The sequence below is a fragment of the Ornithorhynchus anatinus genome, chromosome 10 (genome assembly GCF_004115215.2).
Source record: "Ornithorhynchus anatinus isolate Pmale09 chromosome 10, mOrnAna1.pri.v4, whole genome shotgun sequence".
NCBI classification, from domain to species: domain Eukaryota; kingdom Metazoa; phylum Chordata; class Mammalia; order Monotremata; family Ornithorhynchidae; genus Ornithorhynchus; species Ornithorhynchus anatinus.
This window is the reverse complement of record NC_041737.1, coordinates 49,712,106-49,734,913: the sequence shown is the minus strand read 5'-3', so window position 1 is coordinate 49,734,913 and position 22,808 is coordinate 49,712,106. Positions and strand designations below refer to the sequence as shown.

The window sequence follows — 22,808 nt, the reverse complement described above, 5'->3', positions numbered from 1 at the left end:
CACGTGGAACAGACTTAGTACAGTGCTCTGCACACAGTAGGCGCTCAATAAATACAATTGAATGAATGAACAGACCATCCAGGGTGACTGTCCTAGGTGGCTTAACAGGCAAGAAGCCCTGAGGCTCTTCTCCATTTGCTAATTAGGTCGTAGTCCCTGAGCAGTCTGGAAATGTAGCTCTCAGGCAGTGGGGACTAAGAGGATGTGTTTCTTACTTACCCTTCCGACCCTCTGACCCAGTTTTGGCTCCTCCCTCGGCACCGTCGATACCTGAGATGTTGAAGTGGGTCTGGTTGATGTAGAGGTGAGGAAGCAGGTGCGCAGCCAAAATCCCACATGCGTTTCGAGTTCTTAATTCCGGCATTAGCGTGATGTTATCCGTTTGTCGTAGTCAGTCACCCTAGAGCAGTGATATCCGGCCAGTGTGCCATGTTTAATTTATCGCACGTGTAATTTGAGCTCAGGGCCTTTTTTCCTTCCAAGGCTGATGGAAGGCTTGGACGATGGTGGGTTCTCGTTCCTGCTCCCGTGAACCTGCGATGGGAAAGAAAAAGATTAAGAGTGGTGACACCAAATGGTTCAAATCATTTTTTAAAAGACTAGTTAAAACAGCTCTCTCCCCTACCTACAAGTCTACAGTGGACCCCATTTGCCATCCATTAAGGTTCTAAAGCTCCTCACTGACTTCTCCCAGTGTGTCCAAGAGCTCCCTAGCTCTGGGATTCCCAAAGTCTCCCTTCACACCTGCTGCCGAGATCTCCAGACTGAAGGAAATTCCAAGTCTTGTGCCTGCCGGTGCAAGCAATCGACCGAGCTGACTATTGTCCCTGTCCCACCTCCTGGGTTCCCTGAGCCTCCTTTCCTTTTCAAACTAAAAAAAATGGATTTTCTCTGAGGAGGCTTTGGGGTTCGTTATGAAGGTTGACGGTAGTTCCATCAATCTGTTTTCAAGGCTTGAGGTGAAGTTCAGTTTATCACTGGCCACTCATTTCAATCCTTTTTCCGCTGACTTCTCTTTCCTCCCTTGTGTTCCGAATTGTGTTGGACTGTAAGCTCATTTGAGGGCAGGGAACATATCTACCGACCGTTGTACTCTCCCAAGCACTCAGGACAGTGCTGTGCACACAGCAAACACTCGATAAATACCGTTGACGATTGTGCTGATTTTTCCCTACTGCACTGATCTTTCGTTGCTATTCTTTGTCTTTGCAGGGTTCTCTAATTGCCAACATGATTCTAGGCATCATCATTTTGAAAAAAAGGTAAATAGTTTGAACACAAATGCTATTTTTATTGACTGCCTTGTTTCATGCTAACACTCTGAGACAGTCCCAGACACAGAATGGACTAGGTAGAATGCCAGGGAAGTTGCACAGATGAAAAAAGGAAATTCTTACTAAGGGACGTGGTATTCAGGGTTCTTCGGGTGAGGTCAGTTAATTGCTTGGAGGCGATGTAATTGAAAAGCATATCTGCAGAGCTTTTTGCCTCAGTACTATTCCTCAAAAGTGATGTGATGAGAACTTTCAAGATGAGGTTAGTTTTAAAAACATATGCCAGTGTCTACAGTTTATGGAATTTCTTCCCTCATTAGCTAGTAATTTAACTTGTGAATTCAGATTATGGGAACCCTGAGCTGTGGTGATAGAGGTTGGGTCATGAGCCTTGAAAGGACAGTTTCTTTGCATTTCCTTAGATGATTCGGCCTTATCTCATGCCTATGATATTCTTTACAAAAGCAGTGTGCCATGTTTACCTATTTGGTTTTGCTGTAGTTTTGTTGAGTAAAACAGACATTCCTAGCTCAGGTGTTTTACCAACCCATTACTTTAATGATAGCAATAGTCTGCAGTAGAATTCACTGAGCTCTTACGGTATACAGAGCACTCCTGGGAACAAGAAGAACCTAAAAAGACATAAAAGAGATGGCCCTGCCTTCAAGGATCATGAGAAACAGGTGGCATAGTGGAAAGAGCACAGGCCTGGGAGTCAGAGGGTCTAAATCCTGGGTCCATCACTTGTCTGCTGTGTGACCTTGGGCAAATCACTTAACTTCTCGGTGCCCCAGTTGCCTCATCTGTAAAATGGGGATGAAAACTGAGCCCCACGTGGGACAGCGACTACGTCCAACTTGGTTAGCCTGAATCTACCCGAGGATTTAGAACAATCTTGACACAGAGTGAGCGTTTAACAAATACCGTAAAAAGGGAGCCTGCGGTCTAATGGAGGAATCAGTGCATATAAACTGATGAGTATACAATAATTAGGAGTGAGAGAATAGATATGAATAAATGAGCAAATACAGGAACGTGGAGGCAGCTATCGGGATAGCGTGACTTGGATCATGTGGGGATAAATAGGGTCTCCTGAGAGCTCTGATATCTGGATTTGGGGAGCGGGATGAAACATTCAGGAGGTAACTCAGTGACTTGGTTTTGGAACAGAAGGTGCATACAAAATGTCACAATAAAGATACCACATTTGCTCATAAAAATGCCATCACCACATAATTGTCCCAGCCTGGGATTTAAGGAAATAAAAAGCTGATTTTATTTTTTTGGGGGTACTGTACAATTGTAAGCGGTCCTAAGCCGCTTGATGTGGGGCGGCGTGTTTGAAGGAGTTTTAATTAAGACTAATGGGGAAGAGGTTGAGAATACATAACAAAGCAGATGGGGGTATTAATTCACCGAGGGCATATGTTATATGCAACAGTTTTTTTTAAATGGAATCTTTTAAGTGCTTACTATGTGCCAGACCCTGCACTGAGTTGCTAGGGTAGGTACAAACTAATCAGCTTCGACAGAGTCCATATCCCACATGAGGCTCACATGAGGTAACTGAGGCATAGTGAAGGTCAATGACTTGCCCAAGGTCATACAGCCAAGTGTTTCACAAAGCTAATAAAAAGTCACAAAAATTATGGAAAAGGCAGAACAATTATGCAAGTAAATATGGTAGATATAATATCAGTCAGGCTCTAATAATAATAATAATAATAATGATGATGGGATTTGTTAAGCGCTTACTATGTGCCAAGCACCGTTCTAAGCGCTGAGGTAGATACAAGGTAATGAGGTTGCCGTACGTGGCGCTTACAGTCTTAATCCCCATTTTACAGTTGAGGTAACTGAGGCACAGAGAAGTGAAGTGACTTGCCCAAAGTCACCCAGCTGCCAAGTGGCGGAGCTGGGATTAGAATCCACGACCTCTGACTCCCAAACCCGTGTTCTTTCCCTTAGGCCACACTGCTTCTCATGCTCATCTTCAGTCTCTTAAACACAATTTGATAAATCATCAATATTGGGCTTCTAGTTGTAAGTAAGCTGAGTACTGAACAAAACAAACTAAAAATACTTTGTCAGTACTTTGCCCTCCCCGCCCCAGGAGCTTATGTTCTATCCAGAACCACACTGATTCAGTCATACAAATAAACATTTAATATATGGGAGAAGTAGCATGGCCTATTGGATAAAGCATAATCCTGGGACTCAGAGGACCTGAGTTCTAATCCTGACTCTTTAACTTGGCTGCTGTGTGATCTTGGGCAAGTATTTCACTTCTCTGTGCCTCAGTTTTCTCTTCAGTAAAATGGGGATTAAGACTGTCAGTCCCCTGTGGGACATGGACTGTGTCCAACCAGATTAACTTTCATCTACCCCAGTGTTTAGAGCAGTTCCTGGCTCATAATAAGTGCTAAATACCATAGAAAAAAATGTACATATACCTCGGTCAACTTTGTTTCTTCAGAAATGCCTTCACTGCAGAGTGTTAAATACATAACACTTCTGGAACCGTTACTGGTGTTGAAACTTGGGCAAGTTCAGGCTGAAAAATTCCAGGTTATAAGTAGGTTTCTATCTATGGAACCCTGAAGTGCTGTCATTCTGATTGTCTAGGTACAGCGTATCCAAATACACCTCCATTGCTCTGGTGTCGGTGGGGATTTTTATCTGCACTCTGATGTCTGCAAAACAAGTGGTAAGTCTAGTTTCACGAGGCTTTGTCTAGTTTCACGAGGCCATAAACCTAGCAAAGCCAATGAGGCTGCGTGACTTGACATATATGTTTGTGTGTATATATATATATATATATTATATATGTATTTGTTGTTTTGGTGTGTGTGGGTCTAGATACATATGTAGATATGAAACGTTTTGGGTGGGGAAATGTATCCATTTACATTTGACAGGATCAAGGGTACTTTGAATGCCAGTGTGCCCAGGACTTGCTATGCTTCTTGGCTGCCTGATCAGGACTACTGCTGGCCCCTCTTCTTGATTTCTGACCTCACTGTGTTCATTTTCATGAGCACCCTGGCAAACGTGTGAGGCGTTCTCAATTTGTACACATCCCGCAAATGCAATCTCACAGTTAGGAGTATTGTCATCCAACTGAAGGGCTACTCCACTATATCATCGAACACTCCTAGACGGTGTTTGCGTGGCTTTTTGAGTGGAATTTATAGGGAGTGGAGTCCAGGCCTTGACTACCCAAAGCATAGGCAGTGTTAAGCCCTAGTAAGAAGGTGCAGAGAAAAACAAGCCCTTCTGGATGGAGCCTGGGTAAACATTTGGGATGTGTGAAAGGACAGCAGGCTAGAAAGGACAACTAAATATGCGACTAGATGATATCTGTGGGAATTTTTGGAAGGGTGGGTGAAACCTTGGGGACACCCGTCATGCAGCCCCACTGTGATTTGAAAGAGCATTGGAGAGGGTTACTCAAAGATGATGTGTAGCTATTGGCCGCCGGAGATCACCTTCCCTATTTTGCATGAAAAAAGGAATTTCTTCTTCTGCCTTCCTACAGCTTCTAGCTGAAGGTACCTGTCGCCGAGGATATAACCTTTCCCTCAGATACAGTAAACTGGATTCTTAGGATTCTATCAGATTTCTTGCTACATTCAACTGTTGTCTTTAGACTACAACTCTCAGTGATCCATAATATGCGAAGCAAGATGAGTAGTGGCAACTGAAATCCTCGGATAAGATAAACATTTCATTTTAGATGGTAATTTTAACCACCTCCCCCCCAAACCCTGTTTAAGCCATTACCATTTTATAGCAAAACTGGCTGATTGCAGTGTCAGATTATGCCCTACCTATTCTCCCTGAGTGTGAGGAAAAGTGAAATATCTAAGAAGGATCCAGGTGGACTAGGAGAACTGAGAGACTTAAAGAAAGTATAGAAACTACCAAAGGGATAAGGAACTCCAAAAAGGGCTAAAGTTGACTGGGTTAATACTGTTTACAGTATATATCCAGTATAAAGTATATGTCATCATAGTATAATGTAGTTCAAAGCGACCCCGGCATCTCACCTGGTGTAGCTTCCTGCCTCTAAGCATTTGAATAACTAAATCATCCAGGATTTCTTCCCGTGTCTGTGTGTGTATGTATAGGGGTGGGTGTCTCACACCCACACCCACAGACATATAAAGTTAGCAGTCCTCTTTTAGAAAGCCTCTTCCCCAACTTGCTCTTGGAATTCTATAAAGTTGAAAGTTAACTTTGAATCTTTTAACACCCTTAAGACATAGAAGAAAAAAGATGAACTAGTGTGAAGGGAGGATAAATTTGGTGGTGGTGTGGTATGGTAGAGAAAAGTGTGAGGGTAAACTGATGAATGGTTTCCAAGTGTTCTATTTCTGTCAATAGTCTTCTTGTGAATAATTCATTTTTTTCAGGGTTTTTTCTCTTTTCTGTTACCTCTTAGGCTTCCGAGTCCAGTCTGAGTGAAGATGATGGGTTCCAGGCATTTGCATGGTGGTTATTAGGTTAGTCCTGTTAGTCAAAATAAAGGGAATTGGATCTATAATTTTTAGCATTGTCTCAAGTGGAAATCCTCAAGACAGAGTTTTCCCTAACCATGGTATGTATTAGAAGAGGAAAAAACCTGGGATTAGTGAACTCCTAGTCTATCTGTCGAATGGTCTGAAAGACAAACCAAAAAAAAAGGCTTTCCTCAGTCAACTAGTCTGTTACTTGAGAAAACCGGTACCTATCAACTCCCCAAAATGGGCTCTAGACAACTTTGTCCTATGATCTTCTTTTGCTGCTGCAGCAAGGAAAGAAATATCCTTCTTTCCAGTTGCACTTTTCAGTAGCAGTATCTGGAATGTGATCTATACACTCAGTGCTCTTTTGAACTGAGATGTCCATCCTGGCATTGGGTGAGACTCGTTTATTTTTTGATCTGGCCCCTCTTCGACGGAGAACTTTGCTCTATAAATTTGCAGGGTAACCTTTCCAGCACTGACTCTTAGATTTATTCTCTCCTGGTTTATAGTACTTCAGCAAAAGCTGGGATACATAAAACCTCTTGGCTTAGATATTAGGGAATCATTTTTTTCCCCTCTCGACATTTCTATATAAACCCTTCAGAGGGCTTAAAGTATTTGCCCATCCTGAAAATTAAGTTTATTCTTAACTCATTTTATCCTTTATAGGCTCAGTGGCCAGAGTCTTTCCTGATAATCCTTGCACTAGGGGATCCCTGTGCTGGGTTGTGATAGGTGGTAGGAGAACCTGATTCTTGGGGATTTGGAATTCTTAGCGCATCTAAAGAAGACAGTGAGCAACCTGGCATGTGTTCTGAGCACAGGGGCTAGTTCTGGCTAGGTCAGAGAAAAATCTGGCTACCTTCAGTCCAGGCTTAGCCTGCCTCCTGGGACTTCCCCCTTACAGGGCCTTGTTATAGTGAACTCTCCCAAGTGCTTAGTACAGTATTCTCTGCACAATAAGCACTAAATAAGTACGATCGATTCTAGGGCCAGGATGACTGTAATGTAGGGTTTGAGGCACTGCCTTATATAGAATATTTGCAGCTGTTCCTTGGAACCTGTGGAATTACAAATCCCAGAAGCTTTAGGGCCAACTGGCCGTGTGTGATTGCCCCACACATGTGCAATAGCATCTCCCAAGGAATGAGGCTCTAAGTCTCCTTTCATCCCCCAAGAATACAGACCATGGATTGGAGCTCAGGTTGGGGACAAGGAAGAAGGGGGTTGGATAAATGGGCCACGCGTCATGAACCCTAATCCTTTTTCCCCGTTCGGCTGACCGCTTTGAGGCAGAGACAGCCAGAATTTACTGAAGCTGGGATGATTATTTAATTCGCATCTGTGGGCCTGCGAGATCCAGAACACTTGGGGGATATTGAAAAATCAGACAGTTTAATCCACTGCTAGTTAAAGGAGAGCGGAGTTGTGTTATCTCACCCAGGAGGTTCTAAATGAAATGGAAGTTTTGGGGGAAAGCCTGAGAGGCAGGTAATGGAGGATTGAAGGGAACAGGAAAGATGACTACAAGAAAACAGAGCAAGAATGGAAAATGAATGCTGTAGATCTATCAGTCTAGCAGTCAAAGATACTTATTGAGTGCTTACAATGCACCCCCTCTAGACTGCAGTTTTGTGATCTGGGAACGTAGCTACCAATTCTATTATATTGAACTCTCCCAAGCGCTTAGTACAGTGCTCTGCCCAGTAAATACCATTGATTGATTGATTGCAGAACACTGTTCTTAGAACTTGGGAAAGTACAATACAGAAAAGTTGGTAGACACATTCCCTGGCCACCAGGAGTTTACAGTCTAGAAGAACGTATAGTTTAGCCGGGGAGACCGAGATCAAAGTATGCACCTAAGTGCTGTTGGGGTAGGGAGTAGACTGAGTACTTAGAGGCTGAGGGGGTGATGCTCTAATGATAAGTACCTTTTTCCTCAGGAACAAGACCAGCTTCCAGCAAGGAACAGCACTGTCATAATTATCTAAGAGCAGTGGATCTGGCAACTATCAGGGTATTGAAGGAAGCATTGGCGTTAAAGATAGTTTGTGATTTTTTCAAGTTGAGGCTATCCTGAGTGAAACCATCAAAAAAGATCAGGAAATTGAGGTCCGGGGAGAATAAGCTGATGCAAAATATGTACAGTAGCCATCTGAACACATGGGGCACAGTTTCCTTGGACGTTGGTAGCGGCTGCTTACTGCCGGCAAAGGGAAATTCCAAACCGGGGACCAAAAGAGAATTCAGGCCAGGCACGTTGGTGTCAATCAGCGGTCTTTGTTTAGTGCTTTACTCTGTGCCAAGCACTTGGGTGGTTACACTAGAGTAATGAACACTTAAAGGAACTGAGTCTAGAGGGAGAAATAGGAGCTAATAATAAAATAATATAGACAGGAGGAAGAAGGAAAAGGGAATGTGTTCATGAATTAGTGCCTAAGTAATAGGGTAGCGCTCTGAGTGGAGCTATAAATCCTGAAAATGTAATGTGGGAAGAGGTGGCTTTGCAGTCTTTATGCCCTTATCATATGAGGACAGAAAATGAGTTCAGCCGTACTCTGCACAAACACTTGGAGTAGGCGGCTGCAATCTGGAGTAGCATGAGTAGAGATGAGCTTGGGGACGGGAATGGGACTGAGGAGCGGTATTTCCTCACCATCTCCTGTCAGAAAGGGTAGCGGCGTATATTGGCATCCAAATTCAGGCCCTGAAAACAGCCGCTTTCGCCTCTTCCCACTCCCTACGAATTAAAATGCTTTTAGAGACCCATCTTTGACAGTAACCCCCCCGGTGGAACACTCTTAATCCGGAATCTGCATTTTCTATGGGAAAATTGAGTCCGGACCAATGGTGTGGATCCTTTCTTTTTCCAGAGGATGTGCTGATCTTAACTAGTCCATCCACATAATGTCCTTGCCAGGTAAATATACCCCCTGTTATAGGTGGAGGTTTGCAGACAAAAGCAAGGTGACACAAAGATGTGAGATAACGTTCTAGGCCACGGAGGGAGGCGCTGTTAAAGACGAGGACTTTCTGGTTCTTAATCTTCTGAGTATTTTCTTTGATTTTAAACTCTCACATGGTTAGAAGTTATTTTCTTTCATGAAGAGCCTAAATTTAAGGGGTGGGGTTGAAAGAGAGCAAGGCACTCTTGTAAGATGCTTCGGGAAGGATTATGAAGGTGACAGCACTCTCTTTTTGTCCCAGGTATAGGGGCACTGACCTTTGCCCTTTTGATGTCTGCCCGGATGGGGATCTTCCAGGAGACACTATATAAGCAGTTTGGAAAACACTCCAAAGAGGCTTTGTTTTACAATGTGAGTAACTCCTTAGTGTGATGGCGGGCACGCATGCTGGGTCAAGTAAACTATCCAAGGTGCGGGGCTTGAGTATCAGTTTAATCATACTTGGGCTTTATTATTCTATTAAATTCCATTAAAATATAATATATTTAAGAATGGAAAGATACAATATTGTAAGTATGCTCTGTTTACTTGCTGGGTAATGCGGTAGATTTGCTTATGGCATATTTTTTATTTTTTTTTAATGGTATTTAAGCACTTATTATGTGCCAGGCACTCTAATAAGCACTGGGGTAGATCACTCAATTAATTGTATTTATTGAGTGCTTACTATGTGCAGAGCACTGTACTAAGGGCTTGGGAGAGTGCGAGGCAAACAGAATTGGCAGACATGTTCCCTGCCCATAATGAATTTACAGTCTACAGGGGGAGACAGGCATTAATGTGAATAAATAAGTAATTTATCATTTACAGATTTGTACATAAGTGCTATGGTTTTGGGGGGTCGGGGGAATTAGGTTGGACACAGTCCTTGTCCCAGATGGGGTTCCGAGTCTTAATCCCCATTTTACAGACGAGGTAACCGAGGCTGAGAGAAGTGAATTGATTTGCCCAAGGTCACACAGCAGATAAGTGCAGAGCTGGAATTGGAATCAAGGTCCTTCTGATTCCCAGGCTCGTGCTCGATCCACTAGGCCAGTGGGCTACACTGTTCCTCTTGTCTCTGACCGATTGTTCTCAGTCTCTATCTCCAGCTCTTCTTTTGCCTACCGGCCACTAACTTGGGTTGGGCGGGTGGTTCCCTCAAAGCTCTGTTTTGGTTTTCCTTGGAGGTCCTCATCCTTTTTCTTGGCTTCAGTTACCGCCTTTGTGTGGATGATTCTCAAATCTATCTCTCTAGCCCTGACATCTCTCCTCTTCAATCTCACATTTCTTCCTTCTACCAGGACACCTCTCTGAGGACGTCCCACCATCACCTCAAGCTCAGTATGGCCAAAGCTGATTTCATCTTCCTTCCCAAATCCTCTTCTCCACCTAACTTTCCCAACAGAATTGACCCCATCACCAAACCCTCCCCCTCCCCAGTTTCTGAAACCCACAACCTTGGCATTACCTTTGATTCGCCCCTCATATTCAGTTTGTGACCAAAGCCTTTCAGTTTTTCCTCCACGAAATGTCTAGGACACTCCGCTTTCTCTCTTTTCATACTGCTACCGGGCTGGTCCAGGCACTTGTCTTATCCCAGCTTGACTACTGAATTAGCCTAATAATAAAAAGAAGAAGAATCGTGGTTTTTAAGTGCTTAATGTGCGCCAGGCACTGTACTAACTGTGTGACTTTGGGCAAGTCACTTAACTTCTCGGTGCCTCAGTTCCCTCATCTGTAAAATGGGGATTAAGACTGTGAGCCCCACGTGGGACAACCTGATTCCCCTGTGTCTACCCCAGCGCTTAGAACAGTGCTCGGCACATAGTAAGCGCTTAACAAATACCAACATTATTATTATTACTAAGCACTGGGGTGAATACAAGCAAATCGGGTTGGTCATAGTCCCTGACCCAAATGGAGCTCACAGTCTTAACTCCTCAACTCAACTCAACTCTCTCCTTCATCCCTCTTATGCAGTCCATCACCAAGTCCTACCTTCACAGTATCTGTAAAAATCCACCCTTTCCTCTCTATTCAAATTTTTACCATGTTGATCCAAGCAGTTGTATCCCACCTTGACTACTGGCTCAGTCCCCTCGCTGACCTCCTGCCTCCTGTCTCTCCTCACTCCAATCCAAAATTCATTCCGTTGCCGGATCCCTTTTCCGAAAAACTATTCAGGCTGTTTCCCCACTCTTCAAACTGCCCATCCACCGCTACCCCGAGTAGAAACTCCTTGCTATTGGCTTTAAGGTACTCAATCAGCTCTCCCTTACCTCACCTTACCTCACCTATTTCCTACCACAGCCCAACTCGCCCACCTCACTCCCCTAACACCGACTTATTTATTCTATCTCTATCTCATCTATCCCGCCACCAGCCGCTTGCCCACGTCCTCTCTCTGGCCTGGAACACCCTCCCACTTCATAGACAATAACCACCACTCTCCCCACCTTCATAGCCTTACGAAAATCACAGGTCCTCCAAGGGGCTTTCCCTGACTTTAAACTTTCGTTACCTTTACTCCCCCTCCTTCCCGCATTGCGTATGCACTTGTATCTGTCACCTTTAACCACTTTATTCATCCACTCTCAATCCTTCAGCATTTAGGTACATGTCTCTAATTCGTTTTAATGTGTGTCTCCTCCTCTAGACCGTAAATTCTTCGTGGGCAGGGACCTTGTCTACTAACGCTATTGTGTTGTATTCCCCCTAGCCCTTGGAACAGTAAAAGAGTACACTCGGGTAGCACACAGTAATACTTTGATTGATTGAAACTTTCTCCCCTACTGTATTGTATCCTGGAAAATATTCATATTCTGTGTAGCTTATCTAGTTGACTGTAAACTCCAGGAGGACGGAGACCATGCTTTTTACTCTGTGTATCACACTTAAAAGAATGTCATGATAAATTCTGAATCTACCACTATCAAAGTAGCATTTCCTACTTTAGAATTCCATTGTAAATCCATGCTAGGCTTGCATAATAAATGGGTTATACATTTTCTAATTATTAAGAGCTGAGAATTTATAGATCTGTCTTTTCCCATAGCATGCATTACCATTACCTGGCTTCCTCTTCCTTGCTTCGGATATTTATGAACATGCAATTCTTTTCAGCCAGTCTGGTGAGTGTGATCTTTTAAAAAAAATAAAAAATGGTACTTGTTAAGCCTTACTATGTGTCAAACACTGTTTCTAAACTCTGGAGTAGTTACAGATTAATCAGAGTTTGGTGTCTCCTAATCCTCTTTCGAATAGAGTAAGTAGATAAGTGCCCTTTATGACAGACATAGGTGAGAGTATGGCTGGGGGATTAAGAAGTCTGTTTTGTTTTCAATTCAATTACCACCTCTTTAGAACCATAAGCAAGTAAATTCACTTGTTTTTCAGCTTCCCTAATGCAAAATAATTGCCTTTTTGTGCATCATCAAACAGATAATTTATTGAGATCTTATGGCATATTGGCAGTAGATAGTGCTGTCAGAGCAAGAGATCCAGTTTTTGGCCATAGAAAGATTTCTCCATTGATCTTCTAGTTAATCAAGGGAGGCTGCAAGAAGGAGATGGGATTTGAGGAAGTCTATAAAGTGCTGGGAGCTGCTCAAAAATCGCTTCTGTGTTTTATTGGGCATTCTTACTAAGATAATGAGATCACATTTCTGAAGCACTTTAAAATCCTCCAATGAAATGGGCTATCAAATTAAGTGCCATTATCCAAATTAACATTCTCCATAGGAGCTAGCTCATCTGCTCATTTGTGTACTTTAAAAATCATCTGTATACTTAAAAAAAAGTTTTTGCAGTCTATCTGAGATAATTTTATCCTCTCCTGACATATCCACCTGCTCAGAAATTTTGCTAGCTGTTTTTTTCTCCCGTCTCTCGTTTTTTGCCTCGAGGTTTCGTTCTCCCAATCTGTCTCAAATTGAATCTATTACCTCATGAATTTTTCAGGAAAATGATTTAATTTATAGTTCAATTGGAATAAATGGGGCCTTTTTGCCAATTGATATGCTCAATTTAACTCGAAGACTGTCTGCACCGTCTTTACTAGTTTCTGATTCTTTCATGTATTCTGCATTGCAAACAAGGCAAAGTGTATGGCATAATATATTTTGGCTGCTAATAGAATTGGGACTTAAATTTTTTTAACCTGCGCCTGGAAAGCCCTCTTGGTGTAACTTTCTAACAAAACATCTTAAAATGCTTTTGTTAACTTAAATTAGATAGCTCAGAGGCTGAGACAAGAGATGAGGATCTGAAAAGCTTTTTCCTATCAAAGTTGTTCTGATTTCGATATTCTGCCAAGGGCAGACCTAGCTTCAATTTGGGATCACGTCTTCCAACTCTGTTATATTGTACTCTCTCAAGTGTTTAGTACAGTGCTCTGCACCCATTAAGCACCCAATAAATACCACTGACGGTTTAATTTAAAAGGTAAAATGGTAAAATCCATGCTTCTAACCAGCCAAGCCAAATCCTCTTTTGCAGCTGGCCACTAATGACAGATTTATTACTGGTACTTTTCGTTGCAGTTCAGCCCAGAAGTTCTGAAAACGATTAGGTTCAGATCAGGCAGGCAGAGGCTTTTCTGTTGAGTAAAATGTTCTTGTGCATGGATTCCCAATTGATCTGGAGGAGGGGAGGGCAGGGGGAAAGCACAATTTGCTCCCTGTATATCAGTGCTACATAGGGGTTCACAAGGCAGCTCAAGGGGCGGGATTAATAATGTTGGTATTTGTTAAGCGCTTACTACGTGCAGAGCACTGTTCTAAGCGCTGGGGGAGATTCAGGGGAATGAGGTTGTCCCACATGAGGCTCATAGTCTTCATCCCCATTTTACAGGTGAGGGAACTGAGGCACAGAGAAGTGAAGTGACTTGCCCACAGTCACACAGCTGACAAGGGGCAGAGTCGGGATTAGTGGGGCATGGCGATGCCTACCATTGTTTGCTCCCAAACTATTGGGTCACAAATGGAATTTTTGAGAGAGAAATACCTTTTATAAAGCACACCTGCCCTGTGCAGATCTGACCCATGATCATACGTCTCCCTGCTCCGATAAACCCTTGTCGTTTTATGTGGATAAATGAATGGCATTCGGAACTATCAGGTCTCTAATCCCTTTTTCACTTCACAGAACCGTACCAAGTCCCAGTCCTTGGAGTGACTATGCCCATCATGTGGTTCTACCTCCTCATGAACATCATCACCCAGTATCCTTTTAGAGCCAGCTGGTGTGCCCTTGCCAAAGTTGGTACCAACGGGGGTCACTTTATTTACTTTTCTCTTCAGTGGCTAGGTGTTCTCTTCTAAGATGGCGTCCAGACTTATCTTCTCAAATAAAGTGATTAAGGGAAGCTTGGAAAAACCTGAATGGGAAGGTCCAAGTGGTTCATACCTTTATTAAAGAAGAATTCTTGAACATAGATGCCCCTTCACTTCAGATCTGCTATGCCCAGGGTGTAGAACAGGAAAGATTTGGCCTTCTCCAGGTGTCCACGTAATTGGAGGTTTTCTCTCTGGTGAGAGAAAACATTGGATTTTTTTGCCTGAAGGGGTAAGAAAAAAAGGATCCCAAAGCATGAAGGGAAAGTGCTGGGTGAAGGGAATGCTCTCTAGAGCCCGGGAGATTTTTTTTTTTCCCCCTTTGGGAAATAGTGTGGGGGAAAAAAGTCACTGTAAAGTTGCATATGGATAAATAGCTTTGTACACCTGTGGAAAGGTTTCAGTATTCAATTTGGTTTGGTCTTTGTTGTATTTTCCGCTGTAGGACAAAGCAAAAACTTTCTGAAGAGACCAGAAGTTTTGGGTCTTCTTAAATGCAAAAAAGAGGAAAAACAAGTCAGCAATTGGTGTTCAGATATGAGAGAGTAATTTAAATCGATCAGTGCTATTTACTGAACACTTACTGCGTGCAGAGCACTGCAGGTCCCTTTTGAACAGAAGCACACTGGTTGCACGTTGGAAGGCCTGCAGAGTAGGACTAGCCGGGCTTCCTCAGGGAGGATCGAACCAAGGCTCAGAGCTACCATAGCAGGGCAGGCTGAGGCCCACTGGGGCCGGGCTCCTAGTCAGGCCAGGGCCGAGGTCTGCTCCACAACTCCACCCCTCTGGACCCTTGGAGTTGGGCTCCAGGAAACCCCTTAACTCCTCACCTTCAGGTACGTGTGCATCCGAGGAGTGTTCATCCTCACGACAGAATGTGCCTCCCTGACGGTCACGCTGGTTGTGACGCTGCGCAAGTTCGTCAGTCTCATTTTTTCCATCCTCTACTTCCAGAACCCTTTCACGCCCTGGCACTGGCTGGGCACCCTGTGCGTCTTCATCGGGACCCTGATGTACACGGAAGTGTGGAAGAACCTCGGGGCCGCCTGGGGTCGGTCCCACAAGGAGGACAAGAAGGAGTGAAGGCCACCGGGGTCGGGGGGGTGGGTGGTCAGCTCTCTGACGGTGGGAAGACCGAGGTTGGGGATAGGGTGACCGGCTGGCCCCCGTTTTACTTGTTCGATCGCTTACGTTTCCCAGCGTGGAACAGAACTTTCAGCCGGGAATCCTCTGAACCTGAGGAATTCCGGAGCTCTGGCCATGGGAGCAGTCACGCCTCATGGACCACCAACACGTCAGCCCTCAAATAGTGACGGGCTTTTAGCTCCAGCCTCTTGAACAGCATTTCCTTCCTTTCTTTGCTTTTCCAAAACTATCAAGGTGATTACCTCTCAGTTAGTTTCCGGGGGTGTGGGAATCCCTAGTTTTTTGCCCCTCTCTCAGGTTGTATTACTCATTTTGCTGCTACTCCTCTGCCACAGCTGCCCTAGTCTTGCCCTCCCCTTGCCCCGCCCTCAGCAGCCGCCCTGAAATGTGGGTCACCCTGCACAATCAGAAGAAATCAGCAAGAGGTTGAGAAAGAATCGTCACCCATTTGGGTTTCTGCCAAGAGACTGGGGAAGAGAACAGTTGTTTAGTGCGGTAGCCTGATCATAGACTTGGTGACAATCCCTTTGCTCTGTTTGATTCTTTGCTTCTTCCCCCTACTTCCCTATATACGACGAAGATGATACGATTCCCTGATAATGCCGCTCAGCGGCGGGAAAGAATGAAGAGGCATGGTTGGATCCGTGGCCACTCATGGGGAGGTCAGGGACTGGACTCTTTACTCGCCCAACGAGAAAAAATATAAGACTTGTACCAAGGCAGCATTGAGGAAGCTTTCCCAGACTGTCCAGTCAACAGCTGCACAGAAGCTGTTTCAGAATTTAAAGACTGTTATCCAGCATTCCGGTCTCCGTAAGATGCTAGAGAAATGCTTGTAGACTAAGGAGGGTCGAACAGCTTAGTAACTGACCATCAGCTTTCTATACGTAGAAGCGGTAAAGCGAGAGTCAGTTAAGCTACTAAATAGGTTATAGCCATTTTATGGAAAACCTCGTTGAGTGAAGTCACACACCAGTTAAGATTAAGGTGTTTCATGAAGCAACACTAGGACTCGCTGAGTACTGTTACTTGTTTTTTCCTTTTTTACTGCCTGTCTTTGGAGGCCTCATAGCCCATGGGTTCCAAGGTAGAGTACCATGATCCTCCTCTGCTGTCGATGTCTCTGTGGGGTGCTCGGCCCCAAGCCCAGAAATCCCTTCTCGCCCCTTAACCTGAGGTGTCGATTTAAAGGGGTGGAGGTCTTGCCACTTGTTACAACTCAGAGAAGGGTGTGCCCACCAAGACCATTTAGGGAAATGTTGTTTTAGAGAATCTGAGAATTCGGCAGGCCATTTCCTTATGATTTTGGACTTGGGATCGTTCTTCCCGTTTTCATACTCGGATTTTTTAGGAAGAGACATTAAAGTGCTTCATAAATCAACGTGGTATTTTCTTGAATCCCTTGGTTTGATACCTGAGTCTTGTCGGTCTAGAGGAGGGAATGCACTATCTCAAGAGGCCATATTCTCTCATTAAATCTCTCTCCCTCGATCTTGCTCACCGCAGTCATTTGATTTCCTGACCGTACGAGCCATTTAACACAGCTTCTGCTCGGGCTGAGGCGTCTGAGTTTTTCTTCCTTAGGGATGAAGAAGATCGTCTCTGATCAGCTGTTACCAGTTTTTATGGCAGGTTCACAGTGTATGAGCAGAACAGGCTACTTGTCCATGTCATTTTCCCCCTCTCCCCCCAATTGTTGTGGAGTATCAGGGCCCCTTCCTCTCATCTGACCTAGAGGCTTTACAGAAACCTGTCTAGAAGGTAAGAATTCAGAAACCTTGCCCAGCTGTGACCCTGAATGCGTGGCTGCCTTTGCCTGTCGGCTTCAGGCTTATCTGAACGGTGGAGCGGTTTCTTTATCTGCCTAAATGACAGGGCAATGAGATGGCCTTATATTGATGTTGATGTGAACACCCCGGTGCCAGCAATTTCTGGGGCCAAAAAATTTCAGTATGGCCCTAGGGGGACTCAAAAGTGTGTGGAGATCCTTGGCTACAAAATGTTTTTATACTTTCATTTCAAAGAACCTACAGGGTATTCTTAATGTGAAATGCGATTGAGCTATTCTCTCTGTGTAGGGGCCAGATTATGTTTAATGGGGTAAACAGCTGAAGAAATATGACTTGCCTCCTCCTCCAACAGCAGCAGCACTTAGCTTCCATTTAGACAGTTGTAAGTAATACATGTTTACAGGAGTAATTCAAATCTGGGTGTTCTGCATGAATATCATAAAACTGGGTCCATTAAGTTTGCGATTCCATTTTTGGAGCTGAATCTACTTCCCTGAATCAGTTCACAACTTCCAGTTGAACAGAAACACTGCGTACCGATGAATCATAAAAAAGACCTCAAAGCCAAGCTCGGCCTGCCCAGGGCCAAACTAATGGCAGTTTGAATTTTTTTTTCCCCAGCATCTACATTTGCTTAATGGCTTTGATCATATAGAGTTGGAAGAGATGACGACAGTTCAGATGGCCCCATCCCCTCTCTCCAGGCAGGTGAATAACTAAGCTGTCAGTGTGATCTATTATCTTTTTAAAAGACCTCTAGAGGTGAAGACTTAACCTACCTCAGTAGTTTGTTTCAGGGGTTGTCATTCTGCCAGACCTTCCTTCGCGGCTAAGGGAACCGTTGTCTTTGGGCTGTCTTTGTTTAAGCTCTTGTCCTCTGTGGATGGCTGGTCTGTATCCTCTTCATACATTTGAAGACAGGTCCTACAGGAAAGGTCAGAAGGATTGTGGTTGGACTAAAGATTGACTAAGTATTTCTTTTCCGTCCCTTTAATTTCTTTGATTTCATGTCTCTAAACATGATGGTCTCTGGACCCTCCACATTTTCTCCTCCAAGGGCAATCATTCAATCAGTGGTATTTATTGAGCACTTACCTCGTGCAGAGCAGTGTGTGCTAAGTGCTTGGGGGAGTACAATACAACAGACTTAGCGGTCGCATTCCCTGCCTTTAGCGGGCACTCACAGAAATTGGTCAGCATAGCACATTAAAAGGAACTGACTATAAATACAGAGTTTAGTAAAAAGATTACTTCCTTGTTCTCACGTGACATACTTATTAATACTGTGTTACCATGTTGTCTTTTTTTAATACCAGTTCACTTATGAGCTTCCAGCCAGTTATCTCCCTTCTTGTATTGGGGTTTTTTTCCTCATCCTTAGGTGCATTACTTTCTATCTACCCCTCTTCTTTCTTCTTTTGTCAGACCCTTTTTCCAATTTACCACAGCTCTTTGAATTGCACTGGTGTCCCACCCGATTTCTAGTAATGGTAGAAACAACATCAGTGCCTTCTGTCCCATTTCAAATTAGGCCGAGCTGGTGCCAACAGGGAATTTTGCTGTGAGACTCCAGTCTCTGGGGAGAGGGTTTTCTCGACAGCTGCTACGTGAAGGTGCTGGCGTCTCTGTGCCTCCGAGCTTGGCCGACTGCCAGCCTGCCTGGACTCTGAGGACACGAGTGGCGGCCCAGAGAAGACAAAAGACTCGGCAGTCGAGTGACTGGGCTACTGGGGAACACTCCAGTGCCACTCAAGGCATTTGTTCCCTCTGCAAAGCCTCACTTCCTCCCCTTAGCTTGGTGCCTGACCTTCGGCCTGCCTCCTGCAGGTTGGGGTGACCATCCACCCCAAGCAGTCATGACTGGAAAAGTCAGGGAATGGTGCAGCTCATCAGATTTTCCTTCTTAGCAATTAGTAGGGAAACTGGCCTCTCGAGTAGATCTAGTTCTGCTGAATTTATTTACTTCTGCCTCCTCCGCATGATTTCCCCTTCCTCCCACCCCCAATTTTTGAGGAGACGACAAGACTGTTTTGTAATCATTGAGAGTGGCGGGTGCTGGGGTAGGAAGAGGAGGTCGAGAGCAAGCTAAAGGTTCAAATACAGGTTCCTGGAGTTTCTTCACTGAGACATAGGAACTCCTGGGTAGGAAGAGAAGTGGAGGTTCATTAATTGAATGCCTATTAGCCACAGTACATATAATAGAGTCTTTCTATTGCACTCTCTCAAGTGTCCTCTTACCTATCTCTTCCTTCTTTCCTCCCTTTCTTTTTCCTCATGCTCCATTTATTACTAGATTTAATTCTTATGTGCCCCTGTAGAAAAGCCCCTCCCCTGAATTGGTGTTCCGAGACATACCGATATGTGGGAAGATTATGCAAGTAAAATTGGTACTTTTCTTTTCACCCAATTTTCTTCCCTGGTTATCAGGCCACAGCGAAAGGTCCGAGGCCCCCAGCCCTCTCTGGTGTCTTAATTAGTCTATTGCCTCATTCTAATTCCTGTTAGAGGGGCAAGAAAGCTCAGAAGAGAGCATTGATTCCTCTATTTGCTTTCCCTCCTCCACCAGGGATATCTCGGCATGTTGAGCCCTTGCGCGTCTACATCTTGAAGACTTAGTCTCGAACTACGAAGGCAGTAAAATGCTATGTACCAAATACAGAGCAAAGAGCAAAATTGCAAGTGACTTGGGCCTGAAAGATATTAAGAAGTAGCTCCCTGTGTGTGCTCATGCCCTCACCTAATCCAACAGTAATTTGACAGACATAATGAACTGGAAGTAAAGAATGTGATGATGGATTGTAGCTTCATGTCAGGCTATATTTCATTACCTAAGGTCTTTAAGGTCTTTCCCCTTTTTATATTATGACTTCATATTGATGCATGGGATGTGTTTTCTTCCTTTAGGGTCCTGTATTGCTTTGTCTTTGACTGAAATTACCATTACTGTTTATGTATGTGCTTGTGAATATTTACGAGAGACTCCTGGGTTCTGAAGTCTTCAGTCACTGCCTAGAAGCTGTTACCCATCAATCAAGAGTATTTATTGAGCACTCCATGCAGAAAGCACAATAGTTAGCCAACATGATCACTGCCTTCAAGGGGCCGATGTTTCCCTTCCCAATTTTTGTCACAACTCTCCAATAATTTGTTCACGGGCCCTGCTCTCCCTCCCTACTAGACTGTGAGCCTCATGTGGGACAGGGCCTGTGTCTGATCTGATTCTCTTGTATCTACCCCAGTGCTCGGTACCATGCTTAGCACACAGTAAGTGCTTAACAAATGCCACAGTCGCTGCTGTTATTATCAGATGGTTTTTTGGCCAATGCCACAAGCAAGAGGAGCATGGAAACTGATCTGGGCTAGCTAGAGTAAATCATTCCGTAGTTCTGATACGGTTAGAAGACTGCACAGTGTCATTTCTTTTTTTAAGAGCACCAAAAAACTTGAGCAAATGTAAAAATTTACATTTTTGAAAAAACAAAATATGAAGAGCTGATATGAGAATTATTTCTTGGGTTGTTTTTTTTAAAATCTCATTACTAGTAAATGCACACAATTAAAGAATGTTCATCTCAAAGACTGATTGGACCTTGCTTGATATTCCATCTCTTGCAGGACCAGGTATGAGTTTTCAGGTGCTTGAAAGGGGCCATAATCTGTAGTCCCTTCCTGCCTGCTTACAGAGGATCTAGTAAAAGGGATTTACGAGGTTGGAAGTATTTTGCTTCTTGATGTTGACACATGATTTTCTTCTCAATTTTTAGTGCATTAAAGCTGGGCCACTGATTTTTATTTGGGCATAAATTCCTAATGGGTAAACAACTTAGAGGGTATCTGTTTTGTTCTCAGGGCTGCCCCGACTTCCCTTACAGCAATATACTTGCCGTTTAGAGCTTCTGAGCCTCAGTTTGCCCACCAGCAGACTGAATGTTAGAAAGATTCCCCGGCCACAGACTATATAGGTGGGTTTGCAGATATTGAAGGGGGGCAAAACCTACTGAAATAGATTGGCTGGTGGGAAGCTTGTGTGATTTTATATATATAAATATGCATATGTATGTTTAGCTAGGATTCTGTAACCTTACTAAGCAGTACATTTTCTCTCTGACGGCAAGCCGACTGTAACGGGGCCTCCTGGAGTGAGTACCGAGCTAATGCCGAGGTGCGGGAGGTTTGTTTCTCCCTGGTGCTGGTTGGCTGGTTGGCTCTGGGACACGTTTCTTGCTTTTGGTACAGGTTGGTCCCTCACCTGGGAAGTCCAGGTAATAACACAGCCCTGGATCTCCAAGTACGTCTGTGGGTTGTTTGTCAGATGCTCAGGTTTTTGCCCCACAGGCTGATCAGGTGACTTTGGGTCCTCCCCGGTGACCTGTCCCCCAAGATTTCTGGGTTTTCTGACTGGCACGTGAAGCAGCAGGGAAGGGGAGGAGGAAACCTATGAGGAGGTCGCACTCATTTCCTCCAGTCACTGGGGAGCCCTCGAAGTGTTTGTGACAGAGGATCGCCTAGGCGAGATCGGGACGCACCCAATTTTCTAAACTCATGATGACTGCTGCGACTCGCTCACCATGTCTTCCTTTTGACCTCCCTCAGGCTCACCTTGACGGATGTGCTTTCTTAAATGCTTAATCAATTGTATTTACTGAGTGCTTATTGGATGCAAATACTGTACTAAGTGCTTGGGAGAGTACAATGTAACAACAATATAACAGAGTTAGACAAAGAACACACTGCCCCTGGCCCAATCGTCCACCTGGCTATTTCCTGTATGATTCACCAAAAGACAGAACCTGGAATAATCTTTTTCATTTTGCCTGTCTTTGGGCAAGGTCTGATTGCAATACTAAAGCTCTGATTACTTTGAAATTGAAATTTGCTTTTTCTGCATTTTGTATTCTATTTACCTGTTTGCCATTCCCTCCAGGTGCTGTACGAACTCCTACTTCCAGCCTTTTGCTTGCCCAGCATTGTCAGATGTCCCTTATCTGGTGGAAGTATGGAACACTGATTAATTATCAAGAGTTTGGGGTCAGTAGGTCACCGGAGCCTCCTAAAAGCCCATCCAGACTAATCCCCACCCCCAACTAATGTGAGAATGATGTTTGACGGGGCAAGTGTTTAAAGAGTCTGAGTTTGAAAGAATCATGGTGAGGGTAGTGAGTTTTTCAATTTTCTGCCAAATTTTGCATATTTTTGCAAACAGGCAGGAAAAGGGGTAGTGGGGCTGAGATGCCTCCAGGCAGGTTTGTAAAAAGCAAGGAACTTCATGGCTTGAAAGAAAAATAAAAAGCTTTGAAGATTCCTTTGGGGTACTGAATTCCATTTCTCCTGAAATGTAAAAACCAACTCCTGTGACAAAACAGAAGCAGTCCTGGTTGTCTTAAGTGCAATAAAGATGTCTTAGTAAATCACTGGTTATCAGTGCATTTTTGTGCAATCACCTTCATTTCAAAGAGTCAACTAGGCTGCTTTAAGGTAAGATTTACTGTCAATGTGAGTACGTGTATAGCTATGGGGAAATGAGGTCTGGCTAAAGTTCAAGTGCTGAGAGACTCAAAACTCTTGGCTTTAAGCAAAGGCAGGGAGGACGGTAAAAGATTAAGAGAGGCTGAAAGACATTCAGTGGGTAAATATCAAACTTTACCGAAATTCTCCGTTTTTACATATTCCTGTTTTGTGCAGCGGTAGACGATTCGATTGTTTGACCAGACGACTCTGTCCTAAGATCTTCAAACCGAAAGCATTCCTATACCATTTACTGTACAGAACAAGCTACTCCCCAGATTCAGCAGCCATCTGGCATCTA

The 22,808-nt window shown here is 44.1% G+C and overlaps 1 protein-coding gene across 1 annotated transcript in view; it reads left to right on the top strand.

Annotated features, from left to right (window-relative positions):
- SLC35B4 (solute carrier family 35 member B4) overlaps window positions 1-22,410 on the top strand; it is a 35,780-nt gene extending 13,370 nt beyond the window's left edge. The window contains exons 4-10 of the mRNA XM_029073349.1: window positions 1,213-1,262; window positions 3,900-3,981; window positions 5,719-5,779; window positions 8,993-9,102; window positions 11,789-11,864; window positions 13,879-13,954; window positions 14,903-22,410. Coding sequence (XP_028929182.1) covers window positions 1,213-1,262; window positions 3,900-3,981; window positions 5,719-5,779; window positions 8,993-9,102; window positions 11,789-11,864; window positions 13,879-13,954; window positions 14,903-15,149 — 702 coding nt within the window. The 3' untranslated portion in view covers window positions 15,150-22,410. The remainder of the gene's footprint in view (window positions 1-1,212; window positions 1,263-3,899; window positions 3,982-5,718; window positions 5,780-8,992; window positions 9,103-11,788; window positions 11,865-13,878; window positions 13,955-14,902) is intronic.
- Window positions 22,411-22,808: the final 398 nt, after the last annotated feature.